Below are 27340 nucleotides of genomic sequence, written 5' to 3' on the forward strand. Positions count from 1 at the left end.
TGTGCATTTGATTTTCTCAGCTTGGTATTCCAGTGTGGTGTTGTGTATTCATTCTTTAATATGACTGTATTACCTTGAGCTGCCAGAACAATACTTTATTATGAGAAAGAAACAAGCTGGTTTATCTACAAGTAAATGAAGTTGTTAAAGATTTGTATTTGTATGTAAACAGTGGCTAACATTTCCAGCTCAAAGTGCCATTTGATATTTTACATGTGTGTGTTTCTGGTTTTTTTTTTTCTTGTATAGTTAAACTGTTTCTCTGTTTTATTAAATGTTTTTGCTTAACTGTCCCAGTATGGATTTTGCCCATTTGTCTTAATAAAAACAATGCTTTTTTCCTGGAATGTGTCATCTAATTTGGGGGTGGGCTGTCTTTGGGCTGCAAACCTGTAGAAGTGTAAACAGTTTGTGTCCAAGATGTGTGGGTTCTGCAGAGATTTCAGTTGCCATTTTCCCAACCCCAGACCTGGTTTAAAACTGCAGTATGTACCTTTTCTAATTGTTTTTAACATACTGTATTTGTTAAAATTGTCACCCTGTCATGACACAACGGTACGAGATGGATAATCTGTGAAAAGATTGAGCTCGTCTGCTTTCTACCTGAAACACTAGAAACAACCAATCAGAACCTGGAGGCGGGTCTTAGCGCTGTCAATCATCCTCTGTGTGGTGCTGCTCATCCCATCTCTCCCTAAATCCCCTTGTTCTCTGCTGCGGTGCAGCTAGCAAAGTCTGTCATGAATGCTAATGCTAGTTATCATGGCCACTGATGATGGATAAACGGTTTTCCTGGAACTATGAGGTGTTTCTCCGCCATTAGTACATTTAGCAGCTAGTCCATGAGTATTATTGACAGCACTAAGCTCGTCCTCTTGACTCCGATTGGTTGTTTTTGGTCAGTACATTTATTCAGACAACTGCAGACGAGGTAATCAATCTTTTCACAGGTTATGTCTCATACCAAACTGTCATGACATGGTGACAGTTTTAACAAATTTGTAAAAAATAATTTTTTTATTAAAGGTTCTTCAGCTTTTAGGGCCCTGTGGAGACCACATCTCAGCTCCTCTCACTGTCCTCTGCAGGTCCCTCCTGTCTGCTGTGTTGAAGAATGTGAACATTGTGAGGAGAAGCTGTAGAATCACTGTTCACTACTGATTATGAAGATGGATTTTTAGGAATAAAAAAACCTTCTGGGAAGACGTGAATTGGCCAAATTGTCACCCACATTTAGACAACTCTTCTCACATGTTTCCTCCGCTGTTCTCAACACTCAGCAGGGACTCTGACTCAGTGGATCTGCCTGTGTTTGGAGGACGAAACACTGAAATGTGTATCCATGTTATTTTTTAACATGGATACACAAAGAAAATCCTGGAACCAGACAGCAGGCAGGAGGATGATGCAAGTTTACGCTGTTAACAGCAGAGCTGCCACACACCAGCAGAGCAACATACACCAACAGAGTGACACACTCCTCTGGTAACGGTGTGAGTCACCAGGAGGAGGAGCCTAGCGCAGGCCAGCTGCTTTAAAAAGGCTCAGCTTCTAACTTTGTCAGAACAGAAAGAGAATGGTGGAAGTGAGTGAGGGTGACTGGACCTGATCTGCTGACCAGTGAACTGTCTGCCCGGTAAGAAACACTTCAACTAGATCCAGATTTCTACTGTCAGTTTATCTCTGCTGTGATCTGATACTGATCTCAAACCTCATCAGAAAGTCGTGTCATATAATCACAAGCTGCTTGTTTTCTTAGCTGTTTTGGACCTCAGAGTGACTTTGCTGATTCCTAGGTTATTTTGTAGAGATCTGTTTATGATGGCTGGAAACATTGTGTAACATGTTGTATTGACAGACTGTTAGGGAGCATTCATAGCACCATGTAACAATGAACTTTGACTTCTCCACATCTTCCCTAATCTTACAAATTTAGGATTCACTTCAAAAATCAATTTTTTCCAACCATTTTTAACTCCTCAGTGGTTAGGTCAAATGAAGATTTCTTCATTGAATTAAGCTGTGAAATGTTACCCTGTACAAGTTCAGAATATAGATTTTTAAATTTTTATTTTGCCTAAAGGATGTGGCTTATTTTTCTGATTTTTTTTTAACAAGACAAATTAGTAACCATATAAGGAATGACGACATAATGTGTCAATAATTAACAGTGAATAAAGTACTAAATACCTTTATCTGAGCTTCATGTCTGGAGTCAAAAGGCAGCAGAGCCTGAAGCAATAAGTAGATTAAAATGGATTTAACGACAAAGACGTGTGACTTTGTCTGAACCAAATATTGGCTTATTAGGTTTAAAGCAAGAGATCTTTTTAACAACAAGTCAGCACGTCTTATGAAGAATGTAAAACTAAATATGTATGATATACATTAAACAACAGACTGTTTCAGACAGGGCATATTTTTTCCCTCCATAATAAAACCCATCCAATCAGAAAAATCCTCTGTTTTTTTAGATAAATTATTTTTTTCACTTTCCAGGCTTACATGCTTCAATCAACTTCAGCCGTAATAACCAGGACATGTAACATTTTTAATTTTGACATGCATGTCTTCCATGCTGTTTTTGTCATAGCAACCCAGAGGATGAGGTTCATAAGGTATCAACAGACTGTGTTGCTCCGGCATGGAAAATGAAACCAGAAGGAAGTGTGTTTATTAAGCAAGACAAATATGGCTGGTTACATCATGTGGCAACAGTGGAGAGGAAAAACTCCCCTTTAGAAGAAGAAACCTCCAGCAGAACCAGAAACAGAACCAGAACCTGCCTCAGTTCGAGTGGCAAGACAAACAGGCAAAAACAAACAGATGAACTGATGATTTTCTCTGGCTATGAAAAATAAAAAGTTAATATCAGAAGAGGGAGACGTTCAAAAGAATACATTCTGGATGCGCTGTACATGACTTGCCTAAAAATGAGCAACAAATCATTAAAACATACAAAGTTTAGCCAGAAAGACGAGCATTAATCCCAAAAGAAGGTTTATTTATTTCATTAGTTCCTGTGTTTGTCAGAGAAAATAACGAGTGTTTCCCTTTCCTGTTTTTTTCCTGTGTGGTCTGAAGGCACACCTCTACTCTGAAGAAGACCCACCCTGATCACCGGCCAGAAACTCATCAGAGATCTTTCTCTTGTTAGAGTGAAGCAGCATGGCATGTTAGCTATCTTCAGTAAACTATGAAAACAATGAAGCCAAAATATAATTTCACAATTTAACATAAAATCCAAACTACAGTTACACACATCCTCCCACAGAGACCCATGTTATAGCAGCACTTGTTCTGGACGGATCTTCCAGGAAGAGAAACAACACAAACCAAAGGACCATGTTACACATAAAGGAATACTTCACAGAGGGACTGATTCAGATGGCCATCCTGTTGAGTCTCTGTGGAGTCAGGGTGGATGTGGGACTGGAGGCGTTTATGCCTCCATCCTGGTGTGAGCTGATTCTGGGTCCGACCTCTGCGCTGACACACACACAGATCCTGAACCTCCGCAACCGGTACAGCCTGCACCCCAAGACGGTGGATCTGGATCAGTTCTTCACAGCGCGCAGGCTGTTGGGCTGGGTCCGCTCTCTGGACCGGATACAGGTAAAGAAACACACCCTCATAAGGACCAGCTTTTCTTCAGCCACTCACACCATGAGCTTGTATATACAGAAATTGACCAAAAATGTAAAAGTGTGCACCCAAATTTGTGTGTTGTATCATCACTTCCTTCTGAACAGGAATATTTAATCACCTCCTTTAGAAAAAACATTTAAAATTTAATTTAAAGAATTAAACTGAATAAATCATTTATAAGGCATTGATGTTGCAAAGATTTAATAAAATATGAAGAATGAAGAACCGAAACAGTAAAATAACAAGAACAAGTTCCCTTTGAAGTAGGGAAAAAAACGCCTAAATGAGATTGAAAATAAAAAGAGGATCATCATAAAAGGAGGAAGCATTATCTGCTTTATTACTACAACAATCTGTTTCTAATTAAAAGTTCATATAGCCTATGTTTGTAAAAAGTCTTTATCTGAAGCTTTTCTTCACAGGTTCCTCAGGCAGAGCTGGAGACATGGCTGGTCCAGCAGGAAGCAGGTCCTCTCTCTGGACGATTTCCTGACCAGAACTCTCTGATGGACAGAACACCGGGTCAGGTAGAAAGAGTCCAAAGTGAGCCAACGATGGAACAAGGAGAAGTTCTGGATGGACTGGAGGACGGAGAGCAGGTATGCCAGATGATCACACATCATGGTGGGCAGCATGATGCGTCTCTGTTGTATTATTTACATAGAAAATTAGCCTCCCGCTTCCCAGGAAGGTTTAACGTAGCTTAAGGTCTGACTCTGAACAACTCTAGTCTCCTCTAACCTTCCAATAAATGTTGGACTAATGTTCAGTTAAAACTATCCAACATTGATCTCAATAGAAATCCAACATGTTTGGCTAAAGATAATAATAACATTATAACATAATGTTACCATAACATCAAAAATGTACATTTTAAATAATACATTCACTTTAAGAAAACAAGATATCTGTGTTCTGTTGAACAGTGTAAGGTCAGAGATATTTTGCTGTGTAAAATGAAACAATGTGGGTTACTGTGACGTCTTTTGAAAATGTGAAACCATTTATCTGTAATAAGTAATAATAATAGATAATATTAAAAGTGTTATTTTAAAAAATTACCCTTCTGGAACCAAAATCATTTAGTTCTTAACTTTAGTTCAAGATAAACTTTAGTAGTGACCCTCTGAAATCACCACTGTTGTTGCCGGGTTACCAATAACTCTCCATAACCCGGGGTGTGAACCAATGTAGTGGCTTTGTTTTGGGTAAAGATAAAAGCTGAGCTCGGTGGCATGTGAGACACTGAGTCAGAAACTGATGAGTCACCAGCAAACCTGATGTCACCAGAAAAATGAAGCAATGAACTCAGTTAGGCTGCAACGCCTTGTAAATGAACACTTCTGCTTCTGTTGCTGTGCCACACACTCTGACTTCATTCCACAATATAAAATGAAAATCAAAGATGTTTGTTTAGTTACACTGACATGTTCTGCTCCCATTTAGAGGTGTGAGGATATGAAGCGGCCTGTTTTTTCATATCTCCAAGCCTTTCTGCTGGACCGGCCCTTAATGTTTCAGTTTGAGTTTTGTAATGTTTTCCTGCCACATCATTAGACTTAGACTGACTTTATTGTCATTTTGCATGCACAGGGTGTAAACAGAACGGAATTTTGTTGCATACGGCTCAGGACAATGTTTTGAGATTCCAATGTTGTGAGGTTACTCCAGAATAAAATAAAATACAGTATAAAATATGACTATAAAATATAAAGTGCAGGACTGATTCTCATCATGCTCATCATCTCATGCTCATCATGCTTCATTTATAAGCCTGACTAAACAGCCAGGCTTATAAATGAAGGCCCCGATCAACGTTGTCAATACAGCGCAAGCAACACACATTCCTTTAAAAGGAAGGAATCTTTAAAAAGTAGTCCTTCCTTTTAGAGCTTTGGGTTCAATCTGCAGCTCCGAATGTCTCACTGGAGAGACTGACTGCTTCTGTAGCTGCATGTTTCAACCTGAAAATCAATTAATGTGGCCTTGACCTCTGACCTCTGTCTTCATATTTCTGCTTCGCATGGCCTTCCTAACCTAAAATCCTTCAGACATGTCCATCCACGAAGCACTGCAGCATTCTGGTCCTGGGTTCCAACCCCAGCCTGGCTTCTTTCTGCTTCAGGTGTAGATTCTCTCTGGGAACAGTTAACTAGACATAGATAAATATCTAAATGCAAATTATCATTGTGCAAACAAATGAACAATCTGCCAAAAAATAGACTTTTTATCTTAGAAAGATTTGGTAAAAATACTGGGACAAGAAGGGCAGTAGGAAGGTAGTTACAGTTCACATCACTAAAAGCTGCTCTGCTGTGCAGGACAACTCCTGATTGTCCAAACTGTGGAAAGCAAACAGGACTTCAAACTTCAGATTGTCAACGTTAGAACACAGAAACTAACACCAGTGATGGAGAGCCAAGAACATCCTAGAAGGCAACAACCTCTTCTGCTATGGAGGCTGCGTGGGATTAAAAGCTGCAGCTGACTCTCAGTGTCAGATTTCTTTGTGAAAGTCAGCTGCAGCACACAGATCTATGAGTGTGTTGCTCTTTAAATGAAAGTGTGTACAGCAGTGTTTTGAAATCCCCCTCCTGTCTTAAATATCAGGCGCTGTACAGTCAACCTCGTGACTGTCTGTCTTGTTTTGAAACCTGATCATCACATCCTGACTCGTACTTATATGTCCCAGTTTTGCAATCCACCTTGTTTATTTCTTCTACACATGATCACAAACAAGCAGCCAACCAAAAGCAGGACGACCTTCGTCACATTCCACTAATTCCATTAATCTACCAGAACTGTTCATCAGAAAAATAGTTTTTAAACTACAATCATTTTTTTCAGACTGGATATGTGAAATAAAACAAATCTTTATTATTTAATCTTTAATATTTTATCTTGAAAATTTGTTTAATCTTGAGCTGTTGGTCACTTATTTCTTTCTTTTTCTATTTTAAATGTGTTTGTCTGGCAGTGTGTCGTCTCAGTCAACAGACGACCCAACAGGCCCAACAGATTTACTTTCAAAAGTAGAACATTAAGGCTTTTAATGCATATGTATATATGTATGTGTGTGTGTGTGTTACCATATTACTTTGCTAACACTTTATTTGAAGGGTGTGCATGACTGACATGACATCGTTATAAACATGACATAAAACTTGTCATGAACATGAAGGAACCTTCATAAATGTTTATAACTATTGTCATGAAGAATTATTTGGTAAATAACGACACTTTTAACACAAAGTTGACACTTTTAATGGATGTTTCATGCAAGTTTTAATGGAAATTAAAAGAGTCATTATTTACTGAATAATGCCAAATTGACAATTTTGATGGACTTTAATGCAACTTTTATTGCAACTCTGCATTATTTACAGAATTTCACTTCATGATAAAAGTTATAAACATTTATAAAGACACCTTCATTTCATCATGTTTATGACAGTGTCATGTCAGAGGTTTCCACTGCCCCCGTCCCTCTCTAGCCCCACCCCAGATGTCTGGACACTCATCACTCCTCTGCTGTTCTTTAGAGAACTGATGTTGACAGAAGTGATGAATCCTCCGACATGCTCCCTGAAAATCAGCCACTGGGCCTTGACCTGGAACTCCAGTGGCAGGATCTAATGGACATCCTGGAGCCTGAGGTAACAAACAGAGTTAGAAGGGATGCAAATGCATGTGATGAACAAATAAAGAGAGATTCAAATATACAGGACATGAAACCTCTGAAAAGATCATAGATACAGATGAAATAAGATGAAACTGTAATCTTTTATCTGCAGAACACAGATGTTGAAATGATGACCTGTTCAAACCGCAGCCCTGACTCAAGAAGACCTGCGACTGCACCAGGTGATGGGTCTGAAGCTCCGCCCCCATGTTCCAGCACCCGTCCCGGGACAGAGCCTCTCACAGGAACCTTCTGGCAGCAGGGTGAGCCACACGGGGCAAAGAAAAACTCAACCTTGGATTGAGCTCTGATTGTTTTAGATGAAAGTGGACCGAATTATTCATTAGCTGAAAACTAAGAAATACAAAAGAAGCAGAGATTTAAAATATATCATGAATTCAAAGAGAGCTTTTTATTATTATTCAAAGGTACCCCCCCCCCCCCCCCCAATACTTCCTGTTTGTTTTTAGATCTGTTTGGGACTGCTAACCAGCTGGAGCAGGAGCCAGTTCTGCTACCATTGACTCCCAGTGATGAACTGGATGAGGATGGTTCAGTGATCAACACAGGCTTCACTTTGGGGAACTCCAGGCTGGACTCTTGGACAATTCCTTCAAACTACACTGACCTACTGGACGAAAATCCTACAAAAGACACTGACGAAGGAATGAATGGTGGAGATAACTTGGCAGCCTTCAGCATGAACCTGCTGACTCGGGACATTTCTCCATTCAGCTCAGACTCTCCTTCATACGACCTGAAAACTCCTAGTGTCAGCCAAGCGACCAGAGGGAATGATCTGGACCAAGACTTTGGACAAACAACATCCAGTTCCTTTGTGTTGGCTGAGGAAGATGCAGACGGTTTTCCCAGCCACATCAGTGACCTGTTGAAGGATTTGAACATCTTGGAAGACATTCAGTTGTTGGCTGGAGAACTGGAGGAGGGATTCAGTCCTGAGCTGGAAGCCAGATCTGAAGAGGAAGAGCAGCTACACTGTGATGGAGTCCATCAGGGAGCTGACAGAAGAGGCAACTGGATGGAAGATCAGGAGCAGCGCAGCAGACTGGGAGGTATTTCACTATAGAGAGTCCACTGGCTTAAGGAGCAGAATTATTAATAAATCATTTAAAAATAACATCACATTTATTTTTTTTTTGCCATCCAGCTAAAAATAAATAATTCTGTCAGAGGGAAAAGTGCAATAACCCAAAGACATAAAGGACACCAATACTTTTTGAAGCATCTTGGTTTTCTAGCAACTGATTCTTTAATTTAGCAATATTTGCCTTTTTTACTTCGCAAAAGTTCCTAACATGTATCAGATTGTGAGAAACTCTCTTCTTCACGCAACCCCACAGATCACATGTCAGCTTTACTTTTACTAGGCCATTCCAAACACTTGTATTTCCTTGTGATGCCAATGTGTTTCCTGATTTGGATGGAGACTTGGCTCAGTCAAGCTAAAACCTCACTTCAGCATCAGCAGATACCTAAAGGTCATTGGTCAAACTGACTGGAGTCGGGAACCTTTCAGATTTCACCTGAACTAAAACTTCAGCTTCCTCTGGTGGAGCTGTGGAGCCGTTGGCTGTCTCCCTGATCATTTTCTGTTGGCCATACTTTACATTTCACATATTTACATAATTTTTTCAGACACACCCAGGTACATGTAAAGTATTTATACAGTAAACTTCTACTTTGACTAACCCCTCAGCCCCACGCTGAGGCTGTTTGTCGTGAACGTGACTCCTCTACCAGACACCTGGGAGTTTGAGCCCAGGTGTCTCAAAACTCAAAAAGACTAAGTCTCCCCTAGATGAATCAAAAAGGTGTGTCAAAACAAACTAATGCAGCTGGGTTATTGCCAATTTATTCATTTATTAATGCTCTGAGCAGATTGATTTGGCAGGACAACACATGTAGTATTTAGAGGAAAAAGGGTTTTAATGGCTTCTAATGTGCAAATTTTCTTTTAAAGCTGACTTTAGATCTGGGTGGGTAGACTCTAAAGATCTGCTCTAGATTATTTTTTAGCAACTTTCATGAAATCAGAGGCAATGTCACAAATATTCAGACTTTGAAGAAACAAACTGTGAAGCTGTTTTGATCTTTCCTGTTGCGTCCTCCTAGATGTCCAGGCGGAGGCGGAGGCGGAGGTGGAGACGGACTCAGACTCTGGCCTGTCTCTGGACTTCATCCACAGCCCTTCTTCCTCCTCTTCTATTGTTTCTGAAGGCTCAGCAGACGATTCTTCTTCATCCTGTGCGTCGGCTGTGGGGAATGTGTTTTCTGACAAGGTGGACAGCAGTGATGAGGACGACTCAGCTGGTTCTCATTTAGAAGTGGAGGTGACTATTAAGCAGGAGGAGGTGGAGGAGGACATGGGAGCGGTTGGAGGACATGGCGCACCACGGTTCCCTGCTAACCATGAAGATTCCAAACTATTTCCAGGTTTTTCCTGGCTGGAACACATCGGCCATGATCACACCTACAACAACCCACCCCTATCCTCGCTGTCCTCTCCAGCTCCTGGGACGATGTCCCCCATACAGACTGAATCATCAGTGAGGGCCGGCAGAGCCAGGCCGTGCCGCTGCTCCTCCTCCAGCCTGGCTCCAGAAACTAAAACCTGGAGCCGAGACAAGGAGCGAGCCCGGGCCCTCAGGATCCCTTTCTCCTACCAGCTGATTGTTAACCTGCCTGTAGAGGAGTTTAACCACCTGCTGAGTAGCGGCCAGCTCAGCCAGCAGCAGCTGACCCTCATCAGGGACATCCGGCGGCGTGGGAAGAACAAGATAGCTGCTCAGAACTGCAGGAAGAGGAAACTAGACGTTCTGCTAGCGTTGGAGGAAGACTTGAAGGCCCTGAGACTCCAGCGCTCAGAGCTGCTGCAGGAGAAGCGGAACAGCCTCAGGCGCCTGCAGGACATGAAGAGCAGATTTGGGAGGTTGCACCAGGAAATCTTCTCCCAGCTGGCGGATGACAACGGCAGGCCGCTGGACGCCACAGAGTACACGCTTCGTTTTGGACCTGATGATACAGTTACTGTGGCGTCAGTCAGAGCCAGTCAAAGCAGCAAAAAACACAGAGGTGTGAAGAAGAGGAGGAGCTGAATAAGGTTGATCAGGTTGGAACCGGCAGAATGAGCTTCCAACAAGGACCCGGCAAAGCATGAAACACTGACCCTCCTGACCTCTGGATGACCTCAACTGGAAGGTTCTGTACACAACAGATGTAAACCAGGGCTTCTAAAATTTTCCATTTCAAAATGTTATGGTTTTCCAGACTCAGTTTCTTGTAACTTTTGTTGTTTTTAAACAACATTGTAGAAACTTGAGTATAAAACATGTCGGTTTTCTCCTCCTGAAGGAACAGAGCATATTTTTACTGTTTTTGGTATTTGGACAAACTTAGATCAATTCGAATCTTTGGTACTTAGAAAATCTGTGAACTGGATTACGCTTGAATAGATACAAATCTGCTACATCAGTTTTTAGCAAATGATATCTCAATGACTTGGGGTTAAAACAAAATTATTCAGACTGAAGAATGATGATTCTGATGTTCTGCATGTGCATCTTCGCTTCTTAGTGTAACGATTTCATACACAAGAAGAAGACATGCTGCCTTATGGAGAACAGAGAATCCCAGCCTTGGCCGGAGCACCGGTCATCTTCTGTTGAACAGAAGGGGGCGCTGGTCAGCAGGCAGCGGACCACAGGTGGACATCACAGCGAAACAAAGAGAAGCTTTTCACCGGCACCATTTTGTAAAGACACTAAAGGTGTAAAGTTCCCAGCGCAGCCTGGCGCCGCCCTGCTGCCTCACCTTCAGCACAAAGACTGAAACTATTGAAGATGGAAAAGGACTTGAAATTTTGTAACTTTTGTTGTATTATACTTTTTGTCCAGGATGTTGATTTTACCTGTATTAGTTCTATGTAAAGAACAATAATGCATTAATGTATTCAGAAGTGGTGGTTGCGTCTTTTCTGCAGTGATCTGCAAGAAAATCCTGACAAGAAAAGAAATGTGTAGAAATGTGTTCATACAAAGTCGGAAGTCATTTGTGGTAAACAGAAAATCCAAATATACTTTATTAAGTATAATGCTCCAGTTTGACTGTCTGTTCCTTTAACCTGGGTTTAGATGCAGACTCTAAATTCTGATTAGAATACTATACTATAATATGTTACCAGAACAAATGATTAATCAGATGACCAAACTTAGAAAAATTAGTCAGAAAATATAACTTTGCACTGATATACTATCTGCTGGCAGTAAAATTAAGCAAGCTTTGAGCTGGTGGCTTCACTCTCCTGTTAAATTTCCCTCAGAGCTCCTTGTTGGATCAGCTGCTCTCAGGTGTCTTGAAGTTTCCCCCACAACATGAGAACGTCTTGAAGTTATTAGTGACATGAAAACTTCAAACTTCAGCAGTTTCTCTTAATGTGGGATATTTGTGATGCCAACCAGTAATGTCTGGTTGTTATTGGGGCAAGTGTCACTTCTTACAGTGATCTCAAGCACATCTCCCTCTTTCATAGCAGTCAGTGTTCATTTGTGTGGTGAATGATACCACTTATCATCCATGACCCACGTGGCAGATGCAGAAAACAGATAAGGACTCAAGCAGCAGCCTGCAGTAAACCCAGATCTACAGTCCTTCCACTGAGAGAATACTTTAAGATACTGTTTATAAATCACTGAACAGTTCAGCACCACAATACATTCAAGATCTGCTCTTATATCAACCTTCCAGATCTCTGGAAGGTCAGCTCTGCATCCAGAAACTGGAGACATGAAGAAGCAGCTTTCAGCCTCTATGCACCATAAATCTGGAGAAAATGTCCAGAAAACTGCAAAACAGCTGAAACATTGAATTCCTTTAAATCTAGACTAAAACCTCAACTTGTTTAGAGTTGCACCAGAATAAATATTCCAGAAATTAAGCAAAGGGAATCAAATACATAAGCGGTGAAAGACACAGCAATACTTGAACTGGCCTCAAATGGAAATGACTGAAGGCCAGTCCAATCATTTGAGGATTTATTTTTCAACTCTACTCGTTTTTTCAACAGATTGACTTTAAACTACGGTACTTAACATTTGTGTTTAGTCATCAAATAACCAGAGGCCACAGAAATGTTACCTTCATTTAGTGCAACAGCCATCAATGTCACCAATGGTTGGTCTTACAGATGTTCAGATTTCTGTGGTCCATGTTTCATTATAGAACAAAAGAATTAAAAAAACACATGGGTCCCAAATCATTTATTGTTGAAATCAGCATTTAAAAGTAGATCAACAGACATGCAACAGATCAACAAGCAAATCCACTAGGAACAAAAAAGATATCTGAAAAAAAAAAAAATACATAGCACAGATGAATAGAACTTTGATACATCAGCAGAGAGCATGTAGGAAATTATATTTAAATTGCTGATAGATGTGGTAAAGAAATATAACTAAATCACCAACAACTGAAATTTATGAAATGCTTTAAAACAGTTTTCAGTTGAGCCAGAATGGATAGTTGTTATATAGCAAATCTTTAAAATGACGAAGGTGCAATACATGCGTCACTACTTCATGTATTAAAACGGCATGGCTCCTAACGAATGACAAGCAGGAAGAAACCAGATAAAAAAAAGAAAGAAAAGAAATCAATCCAATCCAAATGTGCTAACAAAGAAAACTACAACACTATTACAGTTTACATAGAAATGCACAGCTGGGCTACAGTTAACACATAATTGGAAAGCTTTGACAGAAAACAATAAAGAAGTGAGACGGTTTTTTCCTCTCTGTATGCCGAGCGTCTTAAAAAAACGCCTGGCAACTGAGAACAGATGAATAGTTGAGTTGCCCAGCAGTGCATGCTAAGATTTTATAACCTAGAAAACAGATGTGGGACACAGTGAACATGAACCATTTTCTAAAGGAAGAGTTTTCAGCATATTGCAAGCCATACCCTAATACTACTGAAGTCCACTTTGTTACAGAGCACTTTACCTCAGACAAGAAAACATAAGGCAAAAAAAATGATTTCACTGAAACTGTTCACTTTAGAGTAAAATATTGGTGGGATCAGATCAGCAATGTTTCTGAATGAGAGTCACAAAGGAAAAAAAACTGTTTTCTGTCTGTGTTGGAAAATTCACTGCTTTTCTATTGTTTAAAAGAAGTTCCCACCCATCTCAGATTCTTTCTGCTGCGGCTGCAGCGCCATCAGCTCAACACTTTGGGGAGAGACGAACTTCATCCAAAACCAAACATTGACCTTAATGTTTAACCATGTTAGTTTTTCTTTCCCATCGGATACGCGGCGGTCTGGAAGAATACTTGTTGAAGGCACAACACATTCATGGTAAGGGGACAGAACAGAATGCAGATGTCAAACACACCTGCTGGAAACAAACCGCTGCAACCGCTAACGGGTGGGAACATCTTTTCAGGACTCGAGTCCTTACAGGGCAGGAAAACAGATTTTCTATCACTTCCACTGACAGCTGCTGATCCTCACACTGTAGGATGTCAGAGAAACTGAAAGTTAACAGTCAACTGGTGGGAAGCTGATTTCCTGCCCTGCATCGCCACACTTCCTCTTCACCCCGTTTGTACCTCCTCTCATCCACTAGTCCTTTTTTTCCTCCTCCTTCTTTTCCTCTTCTTCTGTGGGGTAAGAGTGCCATGTGAGGCGTTCCTCGTAAAAAGAGATCACTACCTGCGGACATTTGACGTTGGCTTCTTTGGCCGGTACAAGGTCCGCCTCGTCAGAGTTCTTCCTGTTCAGTTTCAGAAGAAGAAAGATTGTCAGGTTCTGGGGGAAAGAAACTGTGAAACATTGATACTTTCTTTCAGGTGAACCTGAATGGATGCAGCTGTTGAATAGAAGAGACATCATGACCAGAGCTTCACTTCCAAAGCAGAATACAAAAAAAAAGCACATTAAAGCATTCTTTAAAACATTTCACATCTGAACTTTTAAATCTGGATTACAGTCTAGCTTTTATTATTACCACTTCATTGGTAAATATATATTATGTTACATATTTTCGATACTTTTGGAACTTTCAACCTCCATATCTTAATGCTGCCATTACTGCTGAGTTTTGCCCCCAGTGGGACAATAAAGACTGTTTCCTCTGCAACCTGCTGCTGACTCTGAGCTTTGAACTCAAAGACCAGAAGAGAATAGCATGAGGAAGAGGACTGTTATACAGCCAACTGTCAGTGAACCCCAACACTTAGGGGTTTGGATAAAACGCAACAAGTACTAAAACATTGACAGGTTAATTAAACTGCCTGGTAAAGCGTAGAACATCTTAGGTAAAATGTGACTTTATCAGAAAGCCTAGAATCTCGGAGGGTTTCTGAGTTGTGCAGGAGGAAAGCAGACGTGAGAACCCACCACTTCATTAGAAACATCAGCTCTCCACTGGAGTCGGTGGCTCCAATAATCCTCTCAGGCTGCAGGCCTCGGCCAAAACCTCTGGCCTTGTCCCCCTGACAGCAGAACACACACATCACACACATGGCTTGACTCATAGACAGCAACTCAGACGGAGAAATAGACCCACAACAATTGTATAACAAAAATGTTAGTTTGTCAGAGACAAGCAAATGTTCTGCGATGGACTGATTTCAATAATATAGAGTAAGAGTAGGGTTGGGGGATATGAGGAAAATCTAATATCCTGATATATTTTTGCTGTATCATGATAGACAATATACATCACAATATTCTTAAATGAGCTCCAATGTTATTTTCAACTACAGGCCCCTTGCAGCATGTTCCCGCCCCCATTTCCCTGCTAGACATAAATGTAAGACCATATAAAAAGGGACGCAGTGTTTTGCTATGAACTGTCTACACTAAGACTAGATAATAAGGTGAGAAATAAGTTTTAACTAAGAAAAAAAAATAGCAAGGCAGAGGGAAGTAGGTCAGTTATGCTTGACTTTGACAAACTTAACATATAGATGTGCTGTGGAACAAGGTGTGTTTTGGTTCAGCTTAGAAATAAAAATGGACGACCTACACACCACCTGACATCAGTAGAGCAGGTGTTTAAATTAGCTAATCAGCCACCACTGTGTTAGCTTGGCTAATAGCAGCGGTGGCTAATCTATCACTAATCGATCACTTATCAATATTCACAAAATACACACCAAGCATAAAACCCAAAACTGTAACTGAGTGTTCTGTTCTATGTGGGGGTAATGTTTGAGTGTTTTTGGTGCTGAATCCTGATACAAGTTGCGTTGTTGTCAGTTGCTATGGCGACAAGTCTACGTGTAGCATAAAGCTGACAGACAGCAAAAGAATGAGTAGTTTTGAGTTATTTTTCCCATTGCATAGCACTACATGAATCATACCTTTGTCTCCAGGTTTCACTTTAACGGACCACTTCTACCGGCTATGAGCGGCATGGAAAACAATAGTCTGATTAGGCAAAAAACTGGAGAGACTTATTAATGTAATTTGGAGTCTAAAGGGCCACATAAAAAGCTACAGTGGGCCAGATTTGGCCCCCCGAGCCTTGAGTTTGATACATGCGAGTTAGACGGTCTCTGAGGTAAAAATCGTGGGAAACTGTCAAAGGACCGACATACCAGATTAAAATGTACAACAGAGACAAGGAGAGCAAAAGCATAAAATGTAAAATTAAATGATGAAATGGCAACTTACAGAACCTAAACAGCAGGTGCTGTCTGGCTGTGGAGCCGTTAAACAAATTACCTCCTCCTTTCTCTTCTTGCTGGCCCGCTCCTCTGCGTCTCCAGACGCCTCGCTGGAAGCTTTCCTCTTACTCTCCTTCTTCTTCTCCTCCCTCTCTTTGTGTTTCTGCATGTACTCTGCAATCAGGTCGGGACAGTCCAAGTTTTCTTCCGGCTCCCATGTGTTGTCCTCGCTAAACAGATGAATACAGAAATAATAACTTCAGACACGGATGTCTCTGAAACAACATTGCCAACATTCCCAAGTTAGCCTCTCAGAAGACTTGTAAATCTGCAATTATATCAGGAAATCAAATAGTATACATAATAACTTTTTGATGACTATAGAAAGTTTGTGGCAGAGACCAATAACCCAGCCAACAGTAGTTTTATATAATTGTGTTAATCTATAAACAGCAACATTTTAAAAATAGAACATTTCATCTAAGACACTTAACTGAAAATACCAATTAATACTTTTTGCTCATGTTTACATCAAAATATGCTGAAGAAAATGTTGAAGTCAATCCTTCAACACTTTCACTAATAATAATAAAGATTCCTGATCACTTTAACTCAACAGGTAAATGCATAGGATGGTAGAAGTTCAGGAGAATAATGTGAACTTTGAGAAAGCTCTACCAGGTCAGTGTGACGTCACACATGTAACAGAAACTGTGAGCCGACTGGAAGCTTCTATTAAACAGCTTCATGGACAGAAGGCATTATAAAACATGAACCATCATCAGCGCTGCTCGCTTCAGATCCTTGGCTGTTTTTGAGGTGATTTTCATATGATGTCACAACAAATTGGACCTCTGTCTCTTTAAGAAACTCCTGCTCTTTCTGAAGCTCCACCTTCAGGAAGTGACACAACATGGCTCCTCTATTTACCCTTTATTACCGTTTTTACCAGCATTTCACAAAGAAGTAGCTGCTATAATGAACTCAGCAGTTCCAAAAGGTGTTTGCTAACTGCTGCTGGCTAATCTGAAGGAGCTGAGTGGAGGAGCTCTGGGGGAGGGCTGCTCTGTGAGGTGGCAGCTCAGAGGTGGAGCTTCATCTCAAAGGTGGTGCTAGGTCCACCCGGGATAAAAAGCAGCATCCAGTATTTGAGCAGGTTATACTCACTCTGAAAAGCCTTTCCATTTCAGCAGAAACTCGACTTTGCCCCGCACCACACGGCGGTCCAGAACCTTTTCCACCACGTACTCCTCCTCTTCCTCCTCCTCTGCAGGAGCTGCCGCTGTGGCTGGAGCCGCCGCCGCTGCTGCTTCTACCGGAGGTGCTTCCTCTGTTGCCGCAGTGGCTGTCGGTGCTGCAGCTGCAGCTGCTGGGGCCGGGGCCGCTGGCTGCTCCTCATCCTCAGCCTTCTTGCTCTTCTTTGCTACGGCCGCCAGTTTGACGTCTGAAGAGGACTCTTTGTAGACAACAGAAAACATGCAATTCTGTGATGTAGAACAGTGATCTACTGTTGACCTGCTAAGGATGTTGTGGAAATTGCCTTGGTTCACACAGTTGAAATGCATAACTAAAACCAAGGCATTGCTGATCAAGAAAATGCTATTCTAACGATTTAAACAAACTTAATTATTTTCCCTGAAGGTAAAGGAAGGTTTCTGGTGATGTCATTTATTTAAACACCAGCATGAAAAATGCTGATAAAAAATTATAAAACTGTTGCAACCTCCTCACTTTTGTGTGACTGTCACAAGTTTGGCGCCACCCTGAGCCTGGGAGTTTCAGCACTTAATATTGAACATACAACCTAGACTTGTGTGAGGGAACCAATTAGATCTGCAGCAGACTGGTGCTGATGATTACATTTGCATCACAGGGGCTTGCAGTGGGGAGGAATGCAACAGTACATGTTCAAAGAGAATCGGAGGCAAGTTAGAAAACCAGCAGCCGGAACATCTTATAGTAGAAACTCTGATGGTTTGAAAAAGAAACATTTACGCAGGCGAACGCTTGAAGCAAAAGCCCAAACAGTTCAGCTGTTTACATATAAAAAAAACTTTTTTAAAGTGAAGCCGTTTGAGGTACAACTACCGAACTTTGGGTCGCTGAACCAGGCCCGGATTTATGAGGGTTGCAGCTGCGCTACCGTACGGCAAAACATTTTTAATAGAAGTTTTATAGATAAAAAAAATAGAATATGCTCCATAAATACTGCTCTGCGCGAAATTAATGTCAGAGACTCATCTTTTCCATAAAGTGCCCTCCGTGTTTCAGACTGGAGGAGCGTCATTTGCGCAGCTGGAAGTCACAGAGAACGTGAATGCACACACTGCAGCAACCAACAATGCAAACATATGATGCAAATTCTACATTTTTAAACATGCATCTTCCCTCGGACACAGAGCCAACAACCAACGTGTTGCACGTCGTTTTCCATTCCGTTTGCACCACGTTGAAAGCCTCGCGCCTTCAGCAGCTCAGCCCAACAGGCTGCGTGCAGGAGAAGTGAGCTAACAGTGGGAGAAACTGCTCAGTATCACACAGAACGCAGTAGACTGCAGTTCACAACGTGCATATAAACGAGCCAGGCGGCCTGCTAACGGCGTCTTGAGGGCAACATGGCTGGCGTGCTTTGCTCGCTCCAGTTTAGCTAACAAACACGAGCCTTACCTTTCTGCAGAAACCTTCGGAGCGCTTGTCCGGCTAGCAGCAGGCCGAAGTGAAAAGACTGATATTTATTAGTGTCCTGAGGACGAATAACTGGCCAAGGAGCTAAACAGAGAAACAAACTAAAAGTATCCAACGGCTTACAGGCTAGTTTTAGAGCAGACTGTATTTGCGTTCGCAACTCAATCACACAATAGCCTGAACTGCGTTGCTAACATACACAACCAACCCTTTCTGCCCGCCAACAGCTCCACCGGATATTGCGTTGTCTGCGGTCTCTCGCCTCCCCCTCCTCTTCCGAGAGACAGTTAGGTGGGATTCTGTAAACACTGTCCTGTTGCTTGCAACACATTCTCACTCCCGACTCGTCATATATTGACGCTTGGTCAGGTTCCCTCAGTGTAAAATTGGAGGGTTGCTATAAACAGCAACAGCCTCTAGGCTGTGATGATCTTAAAGTTTTGTCTATGATCTCCTGTCTGATTACACTGATTACAGTTAGGTCATGTAGTTGAATTAAAAACGAACTTGGGTCATTACAGGCAAAGTTCTCTCCACCTGTCTACGTTGAAATAAATAACTTCCGAAATCTGAACATTTCTTTTGTTTCTTATGTCAACAGGTTCTTCTTTGATCATACGTATTCCTTTCTTTTTTTATTATTGTGTAAAAATTAGAATATTATGTCCTTTACAATCATGAAGTTACGATGAAATCAGTGAAACTGGTGTAATTCGTGCCTGCTGTTAAAAAATAAGCAGAAACGAAGATAAAATCGCGGCTTCAGAGAACCGGAGGATCTTTTAAAACTGAAGTAAAATTAACTAAATTGTTAAAAACCTACAAATACATCTGCTATGCACGAATTGTCTTCCTTTTACAAAAGTAGAATAGACTCGTCATCTAATTTGTTCCTAGATCGTCGATTTTGGACGCTTAGGGAGCCGTACAGCATTCAATGAGAGAACCCTTCTCCTCAATTATTGACGCGAAGGGGCAGAAGGGGCAGAAGGGGTACAACATGAGGGAACCTGACCAAGAGTCAATATATGACGAGTTGCGAGTGAGAATGTGTTGCCTGGTCACATCCACTGTGACTGGAGGAACAGGTCACAATTTCAGCACTGTGGAAGGATTAAATATGCAAAATATGAATAGCACATGTAATAGCACATGTAATAGCACTTTTTGAAATATTTTTTAACCACATCTCTTATAGTAGTGTATATTTGAGTATTACAGTTGAAAAGCCAACTCTGCCAAGAATAATAGAAATGTATTCAAACTTCTGAAATTGAGAAAACCTAAAATAATTCAGGGAAATCCCCCTAGCTTTCATTACTCTGGCATGTATATAGCTAAACAAAACAAGTTTGGTAATCCTAACAATCTTGACCAGAAATAGAAAACTAGTCTGATTTAGAAATCAGTCAGTTTGATATATATATATATATATATATATATATATATATATATATATATATATATATATATATATATATATAGGTATAGATAGATAAGCACAAATAAACTTACTATGGCCCCCCTCTCCTAGCATGTATGACACAGGGTCAGTACCTACCAGAACAGACTGGGTCCAGCCTCTCATCTTTAGCAGGCCTCTACAGAACATTATGACATGCTGAGGTAGTAATTGGACTATTTCAATCTGCGGTGTTGGAGGGCCCAAAGGACAACATTAAAATGTCCCTAAGGAATGGACACCACTGATCTAAACAGAACAACACAATTCAAAAACTTGCACAGCGCTGCCATCTAGTGGCAACAAAATACCGGCGCAAACTTTGGATTTAACACCTTCATGTGATTTTGCGCTAACTCCAAATTAGTACATAAACTTATTGAATTGAAATTCATACAAGGACACAACAACACTACATACAGTAGTTGGTGTTCACGAGTGTGGTCCTCTGCCTATTTTCTGTTCCACTTCTATATACAGGGAACATCTTTCTGGTGAAGATATTCCTAATTTAGGATTTAAACCATCCATCCAGTTGGATGTGGGCAAAAGATTGGTTGGAGCCAATGGTTGGAGTAAACCTTGGACAGGTCTCCAGTCCACTAAAGTTAAATAACTCAGTTAAAGCAATGTTAATGATATGATCAAAGTATTATCTATTTATTACAGACAATACAATTCTACAATCTCAATTGTAGAATTGTAATTGCAATTACAACATTAATTAAACAATCTACAAACAATGGACATGCAATTACAATCTGCCTGTAATTGGTTGATTAAATTAACATTCAGTTTAATCAGACTGAATGGTACTGCTGCCTGCTTTGTCTAGATGACAGTGGCTTCAATCCCAACTCCCCTGCGATTAATATGACTCACAACAACATTTAATTTCCCTTTGGGATCAATAAAGTATCTTTGAATTGAATCTTAATTACAAATAATATGAAAAAGTCTTTCAGTGTAGCGGCTGCTTTGTCTGTAGCTTTATAGCTGGGCCACAATCAAACAGGTAGATGCTTTTTAGACAATTTTGTATATACCAGGAAAAGCAGCTTACTACATTAAAGGTTCACCATGCTTAATATTCAGGCCTTCAAATTTATTTTATAAGTATATTAAAAAAATAACAGTATTTTTACCTCCAGATTATTAAAAAATACAGTTTCCATCATTGTGTCATTAGGCAAGACACTTCCTCCTCCTTGCCTGCTGGTGGTGGTCAGAGGGCCCAAAGGGTGGTGCCAGTGCATGGCAGCCTGACCTTTGTCAAACCGTCCCAGGTTGCTGTACAGTGCAGCTCACCATGACTCATGAATGAATCAATGTAGTGTAAAACGCTTTGGAGTGCTCTGACTTGGTAAAGGCCATTTATTGCTGTGGATTTCCTAGAGTCCTCCTGCACTTACAGAAATCCTCATAAATTCCAGGTCATTCCTCGGCTGATTTAACGTTGTGTGTGAAGTCATGTTTTTCTAGTTTTAGCAGTCACATTCAACGTCATAAAGCTTTTATTTTCAGTTTTTACTTGTTTATCATTTTGGAAACTTTCTGTTTGTGTAAACACATAAAATAATTTTACATCAAACTTTGTGATTATTTTTAATTGGCATTCATTGGTAAATGCAACTACAAGATAAACAGCAAGTCCTGCCTCCTGTCTCTGGACGTTATGCTGCTGCTTCGCCTGCTGTTGATCACTGTATGCTTGTTGCTGGACATGATTCCATCATCATCTCTGTGAAGGATTTCTCAAGATCTTTCTGGAAAGCTGAGAAACTGTATCTAAATCTGACTGAAAGAAAACACATTTCAACATAACTTCAGGAAAATAACAAAATATTCATGCAAGTTACAGTTTTAACTTTAATAAAATTGCAATAGTTTCTGAAAACATGCAAACTATATAACTACATCTGTTCTAAATAAATCTAAAGGCTGGATTACATGGAGAGTGAGATGTTATTGTATATCATTGTGTATGAGACAGTTGTATTGGTTGTGCATATTAAATTCGGTTTGTATTTAAAGCACTATCTCACAATATTTTTCATTCAATCGAATCACACGTACAATCCAATACATTCTAGTTATCAGTCAGCCTTAGTTTATTAGTCAAATTTATTAAAAAGTTCTTATTTAAAGAATTGCAGCACATTGCATGAAGTTATTGACTTGCAGCATATTGAATTCAGTTCTCAGCTCAGTAGCACAACTAAATAATTAATGCTGCAAAAACATCGTAAAGAGCATTAATACAACATTTTCAAAGTTTGTCAAAAAAACTTTATTGTAGAGATACATATATATAGAGTATCCTCCTGTTACTCCTCAGTAGTGAACTGTCAGTGATACTGCGTGTAAATGGTTAAATGGAAGAAAGCATTAAGATCCTGTTATAGAAACAAGTTCACAAACATGTTTTCAGTCATGTCAAAGCCGCAGTTGCATGTGTTAATCACCAGAGGGCGCTTGAATACCAGTTCAGCCTGTATTTAGTGAAGATCAACGGCATTTGCTTAGCTGTGTCTAACATGGATAATCTGTTTTATGTCGCTAGTATTGTGTCAATGCAAGCTGCTCCTATCGAATAAAAATAAAGAAAAATACGTATTTTATAAAGTAAAAATAACAACACATTTTAAAATCTACTTAAAGTTTTGCTGGAATTGTTATATTTGAACTCAACTATTCTAGATGTTTAAAAACACAGACTCAGCTAAAGAAATCAGCAACTGCATGTTTGAGAAGGACAAAGGAACATAGGCAGTGATGTCCAAAGTCAGTCCTTCCTTCTTTCTCTGGTTCAGTACACCTGCAGAACATTCTGACATGCTGAGGAGGTTTCTGCACCATTTCAATCAGGTGTGTTGGATCAGCTCTGAGGACTGAAGCCGGACGGCAAACAACCTGTCGGTGCTCCTTCCTTCACCCTTCAGTCTGAACGTGCAGGAAGTTTTGCTGGTGAAAAGCAGCATTAATATGGAGGATGTTTTCTGTTTCAATCAATCAAACCTTAGCAGCAGACTTAGATCTATATACAAAGTAACATGAAATATAAAACCATAATCAAATTCTAAAAATATATTTAAAACAATAAAAGCAGAATATAAATATTATAGCACAATTAAAATAAATCAGCTTACAGACACTAAGTTTAAGCAGTGCTTCCTTAGAGTGGATGAGCGACGGGAACAACTCACAGTTGGATTTGTGGCGCTGTAATTATAGTGCTTACAAAGGCATTTATTTGATCCATAAAAGTGAACATTAACATTCTTAAATGTGCTTCAAAAGTGCAAACACCTACAGTTACAAACATCCGACTGGAAATCCCCCCTTTGAGTAGGTTAGAAAGAATTCTCATTTCATTATTATATGCGACATGAAACTTCTGCAATGTTATATTTCTTATAGGAAATATAGCATGCTTCTATATACTTTATGGAACAGTGAGCAATATGGTTTAAATTTAAATTCAATGGTATTTGCCTGAGCATAGAGTTTACAACGTTGTCTGCATATTATCATCATCATCATCATCATCATCATCATCATCATCATCATCATCATGCTCCAGTTAATCTGTGATAAGATGATCAAGGTGTTTCACCTTCCTATAAACCTCAAGAACCTCGCTGATGTAGCCATTTATCCTGCTTGGTCAAAATAACACTTTTAACAACACTTCACATCTCTAATTTCTATAGGTTTACATGAGTAAAACCGCTTAACATGATCTCATACATTTTGTTTCAAAATAATGATTCTAAAGCACTGGCACATCCTTTGAAGATCCCAAACTTTACAAATGATTTCTAAAGAACCTACAAGGACAACTTAACAGAGAGATAAGCATTCTGGACAGGCCCATCACAGAAATGAAAAAGCCAAGCAAAAGTATAATGCAGCAAAATTCAAATGAACTAATCACACTGTCATACATAAACAGATTGATGAGCCATCATTATTAGTGCCCGTATGTGCAGTAAAATGTTAATTGTGATAACTAGGGTAACCAGCAGGTGGCAATATAAGATAAAGGAGCTGGTAAATGGCAGCAGGGAATCAAAATGACTGTCTGTGGTGATGAATAATAAAGTTTGGAGTGCAAACTCCTGGTTCAGAAGGCGATGCTTTGTCATTTTTAACAAGCACAACAAGAACAACACAGTTAGAGCTTTTCAGGAAACAGGAGCCAGAAACAACCCTGACAACCCAGAACCTACAAGGTCATCTCAGTTGTGGACTTTAAATGGATGTCAGTACACTAAAAGTACAAAATAATATAAGCACCTGTTAGTGGCAAGATCATTAATTTATAAAGATCCATCACCTGCAAAACTAAAAAGGAGGTGAATAATACTTTAATACTCCACTTGTGAAAGTAAATCTGTTTACTTTCATAAGTTAACAGATTTATTTGTGGAAGTAAATCTGTAAATTGTTGCTCTCAGTTCTGAGTCTGGAATAAAAATCAAAATTCTTAGTGCCAGACAGGACACACACACACACACACACACACACACACACACACACACACACACACACACACACACACACACACACACACACACACACACACACACACACACACACACACGCACGCACGCACGCACGTACACATGCACACACACACACACACACACACACACACACACACACACACACACACACACACACACACACACACACACACACACACGCACGCACACACACACACACACACACACACACACACACACACACACACACACACACACACAAATGTCCAACAAATCAATAGCGACAAATGCGTTCACTAAGCACTGAGAGGTGGTGCAATTTTCTGGCAAGAGTGTATAGATGGGTGAACATGGTGTGTTTCACCATTCACTGTGCAGCCTTTATGGGTCTGTGAGTAAATGGAAAGGCTTGCAATCAGAGCTGTGTGCTATATCAGTTAATAAATGTGCTGTTGTTATTGCTTAATGTGTGTGGCATGAATTTTGTGGCACCAAGTTGAGCACGCAGTGACCAATCTATGTCTGATCTGAGGGTTCATATCAATGTAGTCTGGCCATGGCCTTCCACAAAAATTCTGCTTGATTCTCATCTCAGTCCAGTGCTCCATCTGGGCTTTCTCCCTTTGAGTTGTATTTCTCTGGTAGAATTTCAATCAGCGATCAGAAGGACAAATTCTGAAAGATGAGGTTGATTTTCTGCCTTGTTTAAGAATTGTAGTCTGCCTAGTTTTAGTAATGGCAGTGGAGGAAGTGAAGGAAGCCGTTCAATCTGTGTTGATCACGCTTCCAATTATTGAAATAACAGATAGACATATGCTGATAATTTATCAGAGTGAGGAAAAGTGGTCATTATGTCCTTCAGCAGCTTAAGCAGCTCTTTAGACAAGTTCAGAAAAGTTGCCACTTTTTGTCATTTTCATGATGATGGCATTACCTGAATGCCATCATTATATTCTCTTTCCCATTTTGAAGAGTGGCTAAGAGAGATAATACTCTTAGTTTCAGCATCTAATGTTTTATGAGTTAAAGAACTAATTAGAAATTTCTATAGAGTATGTCAAAACAGCCTCAGTCACATTTAATTTACAACTGTAAGAAATACCCATTCGTGTGAAACTGGGAATTTTGTAAAAAAGAAAAAGAAAAAGTATTTGAGGTCATGTTTAGCCTAATTTACAATATAAACAACTGGAAATGAACAGCCTCCTGTAAGCTGTGCTCCATATCATTTGGAACTGGCTTACACAGTTTTTTTGCACTGACAGGTTTTTGTTGAAGTTGTGCAGTTGTAATCCCTTCAGGATCTATCTGGGGGATTTAAAGTTTGTTTTTATGGTTTCACACTCTCGAGGGATGTCTCTGTTAAACAGTAGTTGGGTTTTGTTCCTCTGGTGTTACTGCCAATTTCTTTTTGGGCCTTGCTGGTGCATTGAGCCTAATAATGTTCCAATCAATGCAGTCAACGAACTAATTAAATGATTCAATATCTAGTCTTTAATTAGATAGACACACACAAAAAAAGTACAAAGATGAAAACACTATCTATTGATTGTTCGTAGGTGCAGAGTCCAGGAGAGCTGGTCCGTTGTTTAGCACTGGGTGAGATTTTCTTTCAGGGTATTTATTATTATTATTTCTTTGGGAAATAATACACTTTACTCTTAAATATGAAAGAATACTCATGGGTGAAATTGAATAATCTGTGATTAAGCCTCCAAGTTGGGGTAGGAACTTGGAGCTCACCACGAGCCAGAGAATCGGCACTTTCAATCTGTGTAGGTTACAGTCAGTCTGAGGTGTGGTTATAGATCAATGAATGAAGGATATACAGTGTATGCCAGTCACAGGTTCAAGTCCCGGCCTGATGACCTTTGCTGCATGCCTTCCCTCTCTCTCATTAACCACCTTCCTGTCTGACCACGCTCAAATAAAGGCTACTAGAGCCATTAACACCTTACAAAATGGCTAAATGCAGTTACCATACAATGCAAACATTTGAACAGAACTGAATGTGTTCAGGCCTTTCTCTGAACCAGTCAGAGTGGGGTTCATCATGAGTTTGGAAATTTGGTCATAGTCTGTGGAATCAGGAGCTCACAATGAGCCAGAGAATCCGCAGAATTATGTCCTCAATGCTGCCATGAGGGGTGTTCAATAATCAGATGCTACAGTTCTTTAGAATCACACAAAAAACTGTCTTCGTTTGTTTAAGTCATGCAAATTAAATATGGTGGACTCAGAAGAGTTTAAGTCATGCATGCTAAGCTGTTTTAAAAAAATTGACATTTCAAGCCTCTATTTTTGTTCATTTAATAAGCTTGTTGTGTAGCTCACATTTTACCCCAAAAAATAATAATGGAAACATTAAATTTTTTTAGTTTGTAAATGTTTTATTAGCTATTGCGGTTACCCCTAATGTATCTTCATATAATAATCAATATATAATAACATATAATAAGAGATCTTTCCTGTCAGCATCCATTACTATCTACAATAACTGTTTGAAGAATTTGAATTAACGAGTTACAACAACATTTAATTTCCCTTTGGGATCAATAAAGTATTTTTGAATTTAAATAACACCCCCGTCACCTCAGCTCCCTAACCTCACAAAGACTTTACATTTAGTATTTCATTCATTTCTATAGCCTAATCCTGACTCAAC

At 40.0% G+C, this 27340-nt stretch overlaps 2 protein-coding genes across 2 annotated transcripts; one reads left to right on the top strand and one right to left on the bottom strand.

The window, feature by feature from the left end:
* Nucleotides 1–1560: 1560 nt before the first annotated feature.
* LOC102223329 (nuclear factor erythroid 2-related factor 1-like) lies at nt 1561–11417 on the top strand. The gene is made up of 7 exons (XM_023348440.1): nt 1561–1636; nt 3085–3615; nt 4071–4247; nt 7191–7304; nt 7443–7593; nt 7801–8403; nt 9464–11417. The coding sequence occupies exons 2-7, from the start codon at nt 3346–3348 to the stop codon at nt 10444–10446; spliced, it is 2298 nt and encodes a 765-aa protein (XP_023204208.1). The 5' UTR covers nt 1561–1636; nt 3085–3345; the 3' UTR covers nt 10447–11417.
* A 1174-nt stretch (nt 11418–12591) lies between these two features.
* On the bottom strand, nt 12592–17513 carry LOC102223586 (chromobox protein homolog 1-like). The gene is made up of 4 exons (XM_014474078.2): nt 17188–17513; nt 16079–16250; nt 14747–14841; nt 12592–14120 (listed from the first exon to the last, which is right to left on the bottom strand). The coding sequence occupies exons 1-4, from the start codon at nt 17496–17498 to the stop codon at nt 13970–13972; spliced, it is 729 nt and encodes a 242-aa protein (XP_014329564.1). The 5' UTR covers nt 17499–17513; the 3' UTR covers nt 12592–13969.
* Between the last annotated feature and the right edge of the window lie 9827 nt (nt 17514–27340).

Source organism: Xiphophorus maculatus, chromosome 16 (assembly GCF_002775205.1).
Source record: "Xiphophorus maculatus strain JP 163 A chromosome 16, X_maculatus-5.0-male, whole genome shotgun sequence".
NCBI lineage: Eukaryota > Metazoa > Chordata > Actinopteri > Cyprinodontiformes > Poeciliidae > Xiphophorus > Xiphophorus maculatus.